Source organism: Plasmodium vinckei, assembly GCF_900681995.1.
Source record: "Plasmodium vinckei vinckei genome assembly, chromosome: PVVCY_13".
Lineage (NCBI taxonomy): Eukaryota > Apicomplexa > Aconoidasida > Haemosporida > Plasmodiidae > Plasmodium > Plasmodium vinckei.
In genome coordinates this window covers 302,154-315,040 of record NC_051305.1, presented here as the reverse complement: position 1 = coordinate 315,040, position 12,887 = coordinate 302,154, and the positions used below count along the sequence as shown (strand labels likewise).

At 22.9% G+C, this 12,887-nt stretch overlaps 6 protein-coding genes across 6 annotated transcripts; 4 read left to right on the top strand and 2 right to left on the bottom strand.

The window, feature by feature from the left end:
• Positions 1-750: 750 nt before the first annotated feature.
• On the top strand, positions 751-3,549 carry PVVCY_1300780 (GTP-binding protein, putative; the record flags this gene model as incomplete). Its single annotated transcript, XM_008623754.1, has 1 exon — positions 751-3,549. One exon carries the CDS (start codon positions 751-753, stop codon positions 3,547-3,549), a length of 2,799 nt encoding a protein of 932 aa, XP_008621976.1.
• Positions 3,550-4,506: 957 nt separating this feature from the next.
• Positions 4,507-5,382, top strand: PVVCY_1300770 (replication factor A protein 3, putative; the record flags this gene model as incomplete). The annotated part of the gene is made up of 5 exons (XM_008623753.2): positions 4,507-4,526; positions 4,635-4,741; positions 4,840-4,916; positions 5,049-5,109; positions 5,318-5,382. 5 exons carry the CDS (start codon positions 4,507-4,509, stop codon positions 5,380-5,382), a joined length of 330 nt encoding a protein of 109 aa, XP_008621975.2.
• Positions 5,383-6,213: 831 nt separating this feature from the next.
• On the top strand, positions 6,214-6,906 carry PVVCY_1300760 (ADP-ribosylation factor, putative; the record flags this gene model as incomplete). Its single annotated transcript, XM_008623752.1, has 2 exons — positions 6,214-6,633; positions 6,769-6,906. 2 exons carry the CDS (start codon positions 6,214-6,216, stop codon positions 6,904-6,906), a joined length of 558 nt encoding a protein of 185 aa, XP_008621974.1.
• A 319-nt stretch (positions 6,907-7,225) lies between these two features.
• PVVCY_1300750 (RNA polymerase II transcription factor B subunit 5, putative) lies at positions 7,226-7,429 on the bottom strand (the record flags this gene model as incomplete). Its single annotated transcript, XM_008623751.1, has 1 exon — positions 7,226-7,429. The coding sequence occupies one exon, from the start codon at positions 7,427-7,429 to the stop codon at positions 7,226-7,228; it is 204 nt and encodes a 67-aa protein (XP_008621973.1).
• A 777-nt stretch (positions 7,430-8,206) lies between these two features.
• PVVCY_1300740 (vacuolar-sorting protein SNF7, putative) lies at positions 8,207-9,223 on the top strand (the record flags this gene model as incomplete). Its single annotated transcript, XM_008623750.1, has 3 exons — positions 8,207-8,211; positions 8,335-8,378; positions 8,595-9,223. The coding sequence occupies 3 exons, from the start codon at positions 8,207-8,209 to the stop codon at positions 9,221-9,223; spliced, it is 678 nt and encodes a 225-aa protein (XP_008621972.1).
• Positions 9,224-9,825: 602 nt separating this feature from the next.
• On the bottom strand, positions 9,826-11,163 carry PVVCY_1300730 (mitochondrial inner membrane protease ATP23, putative; the record flags this gene model as incomplete). The annotated part of the gene is made up of 1 exon (XM_008623749.1): positions 9,826-11,163. The coding sequence occupies one exon, from the start codon at positions 11,161-11,163 to the stop codon at positions 9,826-9,828; it is 1,338 nt and encodes a 445-aa protein (XP_008621971.1).
• Positions 11,164-12,887: the final 1,724 nt, after the last annotated feature.

The following is a 12,887-nucleotide window of genomic DNA, read 5'->3' as shown; positions in this document are numbered from 1 at the left end:
CAGAGGAATAAGGGATTAGGATTATGCATATTTTCACATATACTCATATGCATGTGCAAAAGAAATATAAATTCATTACTTACATGGAAAATACATATTTTATCTTTTTTTTACGTTTTATAAACCTTTTTTAATTATATCATGTTTATTGAATAATCCATCACTTTGATATATGCTATTTATAACTGTTATATTTGTATATATTTTTTCCCTTATATGATTAAAACAACATAAATATAGAAAAAATACACATTAATTATAAATACGTTTAATATTGTGCCCTAATCTTTATTACTTTAATTAACAAATAGTAAAATACGCAATCCCAAAGGGGATACTATTTAAAATCATGCGCAATGTAGAAAGTGATTTTCCCATTTTTAGTCAACAAAAACATAAAAAAAAAGATTAAATTTTGGTATTTATTTTATGGTTAACATTTGTAAAAAATATATATAATATAATAAAAAATGTATATTTACATATATAATGCTATATATGTATCTATTTTTTAAAAAATGTTGGAAAAAAATTACTATATTTAATTTTTGAGAAATAATCATTTTTTTAAGTTTCTTTTTACTTTTTTTCTATACAATATTTATCTCAAAACAATTTACACAACATAACTATCTATATTATCATTACCTATGCATAAATACCAAATGGATGGCATACGTATTTAGCCCGTTTAAAAAGGCTGACTTGTTAATAAGATAAAAGAATTGTGAAAGGAAAAAAAGTGAGAAAATGCAATCGATTAGTCGGCTTATTCGAAAATATTCGAGTGTTAGTAGCAAAATGAGTATGGAAAATTCTAAAAAAAATGTCAATATAGTAAAAGAGGAAATATGCGATAATTACATAATGAGCAGAAGACAAAGAGAAAAGGGAATGAAATTAGATTTAAAAATATACGAGAATTTACGAAGGAAAATGTTAGGAAAACCATTGAATAAATTACAAAGAAAATATATGAATGAAAAACGGCCAAATTTTGCTCCTGTGTTTTTGGATCAATTAAAGCCTAGAATGGTTTTGTACAAAGTAGCTATAAAAGTAAATGAATTACCATTACCCAAATATCCAGAAATTGCATTTATAGGAAGATCAAATTCTGGTAAATCGACACTTATTAATGAATTGTGTGGAAGGAGTAATAAGGCAAAGGTTAGTAAAATGCCAGGATGCACAAAACAAATTCATTTTTATAAAATAGGGAAACCTTGTTTGTTGTGTTTAGTTGATTTACCAGGATATGGATTTGCTCACAGTAAAGAAGAATTAAGATTACAATGGAATGAATTTACATTATTTTATTTAAAAAATCGAACAAACTTAAAAAAAGTTTTTGTATTAATTGATTGTAGAATCGGTTTAAAAACAAGTGATAAAGAATTGTTCCATTTTTTTGATAGATACAATATTAAATATCAAATTGTTTTAAGCAAATGTGATTTATTAAACACAAAAGATTTGGCAATTAAAATTCAAATTATAAATGAAGAAATAACACATTTCAAAAATTTGGAAAAAAATATTATTTCACTAAGCTCATTAAAAAGACAAAATTTGAATGAACTAAGAAATGAAATTGCTAAATATCAGTTAAATAAAACTATTATTAAAAATAACATTATAATGAAAATAAATGATTTAATTGAACAAAAAAAGTTGAAGAAATTAAAAAATTTGAAAGGTGCGAACTCTTCAGATATAATAGAAGGGAATGGAAATTATAACAAAAGTTTGGATTCAATAGAAAATGAAGAAAATGGCTATGATGAAGAGATATTAGAAAAAAACAAAAGAAAAGAAAACATATCGAAAGATATCCTAATAAGTGATGATACAATTTTTGAAGCAGTAAATCGATGGAAAATATCTGATAATAATATAGATGATACCAATTTTAATAAATACATGAATTTTTATACTAGAAACTTAATAAATTCAGTACAAGAACATTTTTTAAATAAATGTCGAAAATTATATAATGAACAAGATTTAAAAGTTATAGATAATATTATAGAAGATATCGAGCGTGATAATAACCATAGTGATACAAATGTGTTGTGCAAGCATAATAAACATTTAGAAAATAAAGAAAAGGAGGACAACAAAATGATTTCTATAAATTCAGAAGATAATTTTAAAAGAGAGTCTACATATATGCAAAAAAAAACACAAAAAAAGGCTCATAATTTAGAATTGACAATAAATTATGAAAATGCCATCAAAAATGGAACCCCTAACTTGGATTTCCAAAATAAAGAAAATGACAATACATTAAAAGAAATAACACTTAATTTTGAAAAACTTAATATAAGTTATGAAAATGAAAAAAGTGTTGATAAAAAGGTATATAATAATAGCACTTATGATGAATATTGTTTAGCTGAATCAGATATGAAGCATAAGTTGGGAAAAGAAGATGATTCATATACAGAGAAAGAGAATAAAAAATCAACTGGATACGATATATATGATAATAGTAATAGTTTCAATGTAGAAAATAATCAAATAAATATCGAAAATGATTTATTCAAGAGTAGCTTACTATTTTTTGATGAAAACAAAAGTAATGATTCGGAATATGTGTACTCAAAAAATGTTGAAATGGGAGATTTATTTGAAAATAATAATTGTAACAATAATTATAATATAGGGAATAATGATCATTTTAAAAATATTGATTATTCAAAAATAAAAAATGATACATTATTAGAAGAAGATGAAACATATAGTAAAGAAGATTATATGAGCGGTTTAAAGATGAGTAGGGTAAAAAAAAATATGTATAATAATAACCCATTAAATGATTACACATTTAACATAAATGATAAAAGTACTTATAATGTATATGAAAAAAGTAAATCCGAAGCTTACAAAATTTACATGGGACGACAGCTAGAAAACTTTCATAATGATCAAAACTCGAGCTCATCAAAGGAAATGAAAAGAACAAATAGTTTGAATATGAAAAATACCGATTGGAATAATTATGATGAAGCAAATACAAATAAAAATTTGGTTGTAAGTAAAAATGGCGAAGACAATTATATAAGGAAACATTATATAGGGTTAAAAACGAGGAAAAAAATTATAAGAGGTACTAAAAAATTAAAATTATTTGGAAAAAAACAAACAAAAGAAATTGTAAGTGTTCCCATAGACTTAGCCACAGATTATTTCAAACTAAATAATAATTCCGAATTTTATGATAAGAAAAATAAAAAAAACAACTGGAATTATATTAATTCAAAGTATAATAAATGGCTAAAAAAAATGGGTGGTAAAAATATATCTTCTGAGATTATAGGTTCTGTTAGAAAGGAAGACGTAATGACAAGATATGCACAAAAGCAAGAAGGAAAATATTCAAAAGAAAAAAATAAGTTGTTAATGCAGAAAAAAAAATTAGGAATGATAACAAAACCCCCTAGCCACCACAAAAAAGGCAAATATTCTAAAAATTATAACATATCTGATGAACAAAAAATGTTTGATAGAGAAGCCTTTTTCAAATATAGAGACGTTCAAAAGTGAATCTATAGCTGCATTTTATCTCACATTATGCATTAATATATGAGTAATATTGGACATATAAATATGATTGCCAAATACTTTTTAATATCAAACACTTTTTTTCTTTTAGTATGAAGAAAGTAAAAAATGATTAAATATTTATTTATGAGGGTCATTTCGTCAATTTTGATTTTATATTCTTATGAAGATAGCATTTTATTAAAATTATTAGGTACCTACCATACATATATGTATATGCGGGGCATATGTATATATATTATGTGTGTGTTGTGAAAATTTAGCTTTTCCTTTTTTTTCGTGTAGATTTAAAATAATTAATTTGTATCCTTTTTAGTTTTATTATTTAATTTATGCTATATTTATACACATTGTAAAAAATAGCATCACACATTTTAGTGAATATATATTTGACTTATATAACTTTTTTTCGATTTCTTTGCTTTTTTAATTTTACGAATTTGTCTTTTTAAAAATCCTTGTTATTGTTTTAATCAGTTTTGTAAAAAAAATATATAAAGCGGAATGTATATATAAATAAAAAATTTTTTTTTAGCTATAAGTTAAATATTAATACAGAAAATAAAAAAGCCTTATAATAAATTAAAATAATACGCATGTGTTTTATATATTCCCCTTATAAAATAAATCATTGTTAATCTTTTATAAAATTATTATTTTCAATATATTCGAATTTTTGTATTTTATTTTATTTAATATTTTTATGTGAGCAAATTAAGCACATTTATTATTATAAAGTTTATAAATCCTTATAATCATAAATATAACATTTAAATAAATCACACATAGTAAATTTCTTATTAATGCAAATACAAACTTTGTGATATCGCATAAGATAATATCATAGAGATTAACACTTAAGAAAAAAGAAAGTGTAATTACTAATATTATATATACTCACATCCTCAAATAAATCATTGGCTATACCTTTTTTTAACAATGGAACAATTCATAGCTCCGTAAGTAAAATATCAATTAAAGAGAAAAAGAGATGCATTACAAGCAACAAATATATATTTTCTCGTAAATATTTATTGTTTTATGGACTTTCTTTTTGAAACTGTTAGAAGAGTCAATAAAAAACACCTAAGCAAATTTTATAGCAAAAATGTGCGAATAATTGGAAAGGTCTTAAAAAAGGATGGAAACGAATTAACTTTGTTAGCATGCGACAGTAATGAGAAAAAAGTGGAATAAAATACTGTAATAAAGTGTATTAATGCATAATATTGATATACATTTTCTTTTCATATGGGTTTTAACATTTTATAGATGAAGAAATAAAATGCATTTTAACTGATAACCAAGTCGAGGAACCATTAGATCAATATGTAGAAGTTTTAGGAAAGGTTAAAATGAAAAACGAAATTTCTTGAAAATTTTTATTAGATGAATGATGAATTAGTATGTATGCATATACACACTTGTGTGTATACATGGCTATAAAAATGTATGCATACAATTTGTTTTATATTCTTTAGGTAAATGAAGATGACACAATAAGCGATATTGTGTACGTCCAAAATGGAGGTTCTTCAATAAGTTAGTGAAAAATATAAAATAAGTTTAATAATGTTTTTCGTTTTTTATCATTATAGTACTTTAAATTTTAAAACAAAAATGAATTTCATAAATTAATTATAGAGATATTTCATAGTGTACATTTTCAATAGCGATATGTTCACATTTTATTCCTGATACTTAAAAGTGCAATTTATATATTTATGGCATTTTGGGTTTATTTTAACAGATTTAAATGAAATAAATAATTTAGTAAATCTAACATTCTTAGAAGAACTAGAAGGAGTATTTTAATTCATAACGTGAAAATCCACAATTCCATAAAGACACATTAATAACAATACAATTAATATTTTTCATTTTATAACTTCTTTAATTTTTAAAAATAATTTATTTCATTATTTATTTATATTTTTATAGCATTATTTTCATCATTCTTGCTATATCATTTTTAAATTTTACCTTATATGTGTTTTCCCTTTTTTCATCATAACATCGAAAATAGTTTGTAACATAAAACATATATTTACATTATTTATTCAATATATATATGGAATAAAAATAAATATGTAAACGGAAAAATTACGGCATTCTGCGAAATTATAATGTATTACTAAAGTACATTTATTTCAATTTCTTTATGTGCTTTTAAATAAAATAGGAAAAAGGGAAACTACGGCATATTGAAGTATGCAATAAAATATGATTTAATTCATTTTATATTTATAATATTATATTTTTTTATATTATTTCACTTTAAATATGCAAAGTTTTCAATGGATTTATTTGCACATTGTTTCATTATAAGGAACTACTGAATATTATAGTACATATGTGTATTTTTTTAAAACCTTTACGAGAGGGAAAAATATATGCAAATTTTTATCAGTGCTAATTTGTTAAAATTTTAGAAAAAGAAAATGATATTCAAGAGATAATCGTTTGTTTCTATACTTTCTTTATCTTTCAACATGCTAAAATAAATGCATAAATAAATATATTAGCTTTGATTGCGTATATATTTTTTTACAAGATATGGATGTAAAAGTATAGTGGCAAGCTTATCAAGAATAAGAATACACATATATAGTATATAAATAATATATATTTAGGAATAAGATAAAAATGGTCCTACTGAAAATTTTGAAAAAAATAAAAGATAAACAAAGAAATTTGAGATTAATAATATTAGGACTAGATAATGCAGGAAAAACAACAATAGTTAAAAGATTATTAGGAGAAGATATTTATAAAGTACACCCAACTTTTGGTTTTACAATTGAAACATTGCATTTTAATAATTATTTTATTAATATATGGGATATAGGAGGACAGAAATGTATCAGGCACTATTGGAAAAATTATTATGAGAATGTTGATGGAATTATTTATGTCATTGATAGTACTGATTTATTTAGATTACAGTTATGCTCATATGAACTAAAACAAATTTTAAAGGAGGAAAGACTATATGGATGCTCCCTTCTTATTTTATCAAATAAAATTGATGTCGATAGCTCACTAAATGTCAGCAAAATTGCAGAGGTATACAAAAATTAATGTTATTTTACAAATGTGATAATTTACTTGCTGTGAATATAAATTAGGGAATTTATTACCCCATGCACACACATATATATATATGATATATATTCTTTGATAACTTTATTTTATTTACAGATTTTGAAATTACAAGAAATGAATATTGATAGACATTGGTGTATAAATGAATGCAGCGCATTTTCAGGAAAAGGATTATTAAAATCTTTTATGTGGTTAATTGATGACATAACATGTAGAATTCGTAATAATACTTAATTTTATCGTCGTAATTATTATCGGATCTACTATAGCTATTTTTGTTCTATAATTAATGTTACCGTTATACATTTATTTTGTATTGGGGTTTAATTTATTTCATTTGTTAAAATAAATAAAAAGAATACATAATACATAAAAAATTGTTTATATATTGGCGCATACGCTATACATATTCAATATGAATAAACGAAAAAAATAAAACGATTTTTTTTAAGTATGAATAATGCAAATTTAAAGCATATAATTAATTTTTTTACACACAATAACTATTTAACACTTATTTGTTGCATTATTGCCATCAAAAAAAAAATTCCAGCTAATCTTCAGTTTCGTGCTTTTCTGAATATTCTAATTGTCTTATCACTTCTTTTTCTAAAAAGTCATATACGTTTTCTTTGCATAAACATACTGTGTCACTGATTTTTTCAATCAAAAAGTTTTTACTTTCATTCAAGAGTAAAATTATTTGCATTGTTGGTTCATCACATTTAACTAATACTCCTTTTATAGCTGTAACCATCTTCTACTTCTTTTTGGATTAATTAAATGCTAATGGCTTTCGATATAGCAATGCATGTATAATAAGGTTGATTAAATTTAGAGTATAATAAAACTCTTTTCCTTTTTTAATTGTTACCAAAAAAAAGTATAAAAAAGAAAAAAACGGATGAGAAATGGGATATGCAATTATAAGAAAATTAGATACAAAAATATATGTTTTTTGTTTTGTAGGCTTAAATCATAATATATAGTTTTTGTTGTAAAACTTTGTTTAAATTAAAACATACTTGTAACTATTTATTTAATCACGCAAGGAAATTATTTTTAATTGTCGTATGCAATACAATAAGAGAATTTGCATATTAAAGTATATAAATATATTATATAAATACTTGAGATCGTACAAATGAAATAAAGCATAATATTTGATAAATTAAACATTATTATAATTATGTATATGACATAAAATTTTTTAAAAAAATCAAATAATTTTCAAATAAAAAAATGTACTGTACGTATAATTTACACAGCTAAAAAAAATTGCAAAAATAAAAAATATAAAACCGTGAATTATTTATGTGGTATATATGTATATAATGGGTGATGTGATCCTTTTCAAGAATTAAACAAATTTGTATTTAAAATAAATATAATAATTACAGTTTATGAACATAATGGAATAAAAAATACTCTATATCCATTTCACTATTAATATCATTTACTATATATATATTTTTTAACCTAGCATTACTGATATATAATGTAATAGAGCTGGATTTTTTTAAAATACAAGACAATGAAGTAATAAAATACAAAAACAGAAAAGCCAAATCATATGACACATTAATAATCATATTTGTGAAAATAATATAAAATTATACTTGATTAAAATATGTAAAATGCTATTTATTTTTATTTTTGTAGATTTTTTAAGTCTAAAAAGGAAAAAACTTTGGATGAAGCATATGGTACTAATTTTCAAATATGCAAAATATTTTATATTTCATATGTAACTATATAGGGAATTACAAGCATATTGTATATGCATATTCACTTATTTGCATTCATTTGAAATTATGATATAGCTAATTAGTGTACACATATTTATATGTGTTAATTTTCATGCTCTATATTTTATTGTACTTACTTTTTATTATTTTGACCTTTTACTGCGTATTCTTTAGGAAACCTAGAACAAAGCGTAAAGAATATCGACGGAAATATCGATCGATATAATAAAGAACTAAATATTATAAAACAAAAAATTGAAGAGGAAAAAAAGAAAGTTCCAGTTAATCAACATGTGATAAACAATTTGCGAAACAAAGCTGCAGTTATAATAAAGAGAAAAAAAACATATGAGAATAATAAAGAAAATACGCTTGGAATCCAATTTAATATCGATCAAATAAAATTCGCAAATGAAAATATTCAAATGTCTATCGATACATGTAAAGCTTTAGAGCAGTCAAGTAAAGTGTTGAAAAAAAATATTAAAAAAGTTAATATTAATAAGATAGAAAAATTACAAGATGATTTGTTTGATTGTATAGAAGATGCAAAAGAAATAGGAGAAATTTTATCTTCAACTTATGATATACCTATAAATTTAGATGAAGATGAAATCGATGCAGAATTGTCATTAATAGAAGACAATATATTAGATGAAAATGTCGAAGAAAACATAACAAGCTATTTAGAAAATAATGATGAAGAAATAGCCCAAGAAAAAACGATCACCGAAAATGATACCGGGGGCCTTAAAAATAATACAAATCTTACTGAACAATATTGCACACAAAAGGAGGGATAAACCCTGAATCACCACAAAATTAAGCATAATTACATGAATAAAGAATCGAGAGAAAAAATGAGAATAAATTTATTGCCAAATATGAAGGTTGCATATATTTACTTACTTACATGTTTAAAATTGTTTAGTTAACACTCTATCTCAGGATCTTTTTTCGTATTGTTTTTGTATGTAACTATTTTTGCATCCATATCTAATAAGTAAAATATATAATTATATTATAAATATATTTTACATTTATGTTTAATAAGTAATTTGAATAATTCAAAAAAGTATGGATTTAATGTGGTTAATTTATATCCATAGAAATTATATATTCATACCGCTAGTATATTATTTATGCATATTTTTTATGTGGACATAATATCAGATTGAATTTATTGAACAAAGTTATCAAATTTTATCATAATAATATATATATGTATGTATAATAGTTAAACACACATGTACAATTAAAACAAGATACTATTATTTGCGTTTAAAAGCAAAAAAAAAATAATATGATTGCAAGGATATGCAAGTAGGTATTGGTGGGACACAAATTAGTCATCGATATTTACAAAATTGCAGACAAATCGTTTTTTGTTTTTAGTTTGATTTTTTTACGTTTTGGATGGCTTATATTTACTGTCTTGTTCCGGTGCACACATGAATGGCCAATAATCATGTATACATTTTTCAAAAACATCATTTATATATTTATGAGTATTATTAGCACAAGGCTTATATTGATATAATGATGTGTATGTATTATTATATATACATTTATTTTTTGCAGTATCATTAATTGACGGCGCTTTAAAATTATTAAAAACATCCTGATTGGGTAAAAAATGTTTACTATTAAAGTAGCCACATTGATTGCTCATGTTGTAAGCTCTTATTTCTGAGCAAGCAATATGATGGCAATTATACATGTCGATATTTGCTCTAGCAAAATCAAAGGCATGAATAAGTTCATGTGTTAATATATATTTTAATTTATATAAATTAGTAATATTATTTGCACAAAGCCATACAGTGTTACTTATAGGATTATAACCGCCCGTATAATTGGACGAATTTTTTTGTTGTTTATATGCATAATTATTATTACTTAAGGGAGTTGATGATAATTCAGAGCATGAGCAATTATTTTTTTGATAATTATATTTACTGCTAACAAGTTTATCATTAACTTTATAATCAGACAGAAATAAGTCACTAATTTTTTGGAAAATGTTTTTTTTTTGATATTTATTATTTGGGCAATTTATATATATTATATTTATTGGATGATTCATTGCTGATAATGAATCGATTAATAGTTTTACTTTATAATTATTTCGTATAAAATACATAAATATTTGTAATTTTAGTTTATTAAATAGAGTTATATCATCATTATAATGTATATTAACGTTGTTTTCTTTTGGATTTGTATTAACTCCCTTGGGATTGAGTTTAATTTTGTTCACTAAATTTCGATCCATACTATTATTGCCCTTACCAGCAATATGATCCTGGTTATTTTCACTAACTTTATTATGTATTTCATTATCCTTAGTTAAGGATATATTTTTATCAATGTTAATTGGGCTTGTTGTTTCCCCACCGTTTTTTTTGTTACTTTCTGTGGTTATACTTTCTTCGTGCTCATTAGACGTATGATTTTTGTATTGACGAAGAAAATTCTCATTTTTTTGTATAATTGATTTGAAATTATTATTTATATTATAATTTATGATAAATAAATCGTTGTAATTAGGCCAATTACATACATCTTTATACTTAAGGGAATACTGTATTAAGGATATCATATCATTAAATTGCCCTTTCTCTGTTCTATTATTTAAAAGAAACTTTTCTATATTTTTTCTTATATCACCATTTTTAATTTTATTATCTACATTTTGAATATACTTTTTTATTTTTTCCACTAAATTTTGTAGTTCATCCATCATATAGCATTGCTAAAAAAATATATACACATATGGGTATATACAAGAAAGTGCTTATTTTAGCATGCTAACAAAATTGTTTGGAAATTATAACATTTTATTTTTCTGAATATGTACGATGAATCATTTTCTATGAATGGATAAATAACTACATTTGATGAAATAAGTTTAAATAAAAATATGGCATTAAATTTTATATCTTTTTTTCTCCCGTGAATTATATGTGTACAAAAATTATGAAAAAAAAAGTTGATATTATGGCAATTATCCATACATAATATGCCATACATTTTTATAAAATTTTTTGATTATATTCAAAATGCATCCATAAATATGCATATGTTATTACAAAATATAGAGAATCATAAAAGTGAAAGCAAAACGATTTATATGATGGACTTTATATTGCTTTTTTTATCATTATTAATTTGAGTTTCAGTAAAATGCTTGTGTGAATAAAATGAAGAAAAAATGTAACAGTTATAGCACAAAAAGTAACTAGACATTTCGATCAAGATAAAGAATTATATTTTGGATTTCCATACAATTCTTTATGATGATATATATAATTTTTAATTCAATTATTTTAAACAATTTGGGTTATGTTCATATATATTTTTGATTATATGATTGTTACAGCTGTTGCCCTCAGAATGATTTGAAGAGTATTTTTATTGAAAATTTGCAATGCATATTTTACAACGAATAAAGGGGAAAAGACGAATTATTATATCACAATAGAATAAAAATAAGCAACCGTATTTTCCTCTACATATATAACAGATCATATAAGATTAACTTGTATGCATGCTATTTACAATAATATACATTTAGCCTCTTTTAAAAAAATTGAGTAATGCCCACAGCTATAGCAAATAAAAATAATGTCTGGATATTACTTTTATTCAAGTTTACCTATCCCCCATAAATAATTATATTCTTTATGCCATAAATTTACTCGCTATAGTAATTAAAACGATTTTTCCATTTGAATTTGTACGATAACTCTTTATGAAACATAAATAATTTGATAAATATCACATTCTTACGCATGATTTAAAAATATATATATGATAAATTGTATATATCTTCTATGCATATATATATTTTTTATTTATGTACGGACAAATCATAACTTAATGCATAATGACAATTTTTGTCCTATTTTATGATGAAAATTTGAAAAGTTTCGAATTGTGTTATTTATTATTTTTTTTATAATCAAAAAATTAAAAGAGCAAAAATATAAAAAATGAATTGATGATTAATAATTGTGTTTTGAAGTGCAAAGGATGCAAAGAAGTCTATATGCACCATTTTTAGAAGATATAAACAAATTTATATGTTTTTTCTTTTTTTTTCCTTTTTTCCGTTTTTTTAAATAAATGCTAAAAAATATACAAAATAAAAAAATATAAAAAAATAGCTGAAAAGGGTATCTTTACATTTAACGTAGAAATTTATTTGTTTTATGCATTATTTTATTTATTTTTTTTTAAATACGGAAATATAAAATCGAATAACTTCATACATAATTCAGGGGTTATTTACATATAGTATATATATTTTTTTATTTTATGAGGGGAATTAATATATATATATAATAGATTTTTTTCAATTATATATAATTTAATTTAAAAACATATTATTATAAGAGAGGAATAACGCATATCGATACGCATTTTTTCCGTAGTTGACTTATATTAATTGAAGAACGCATATGC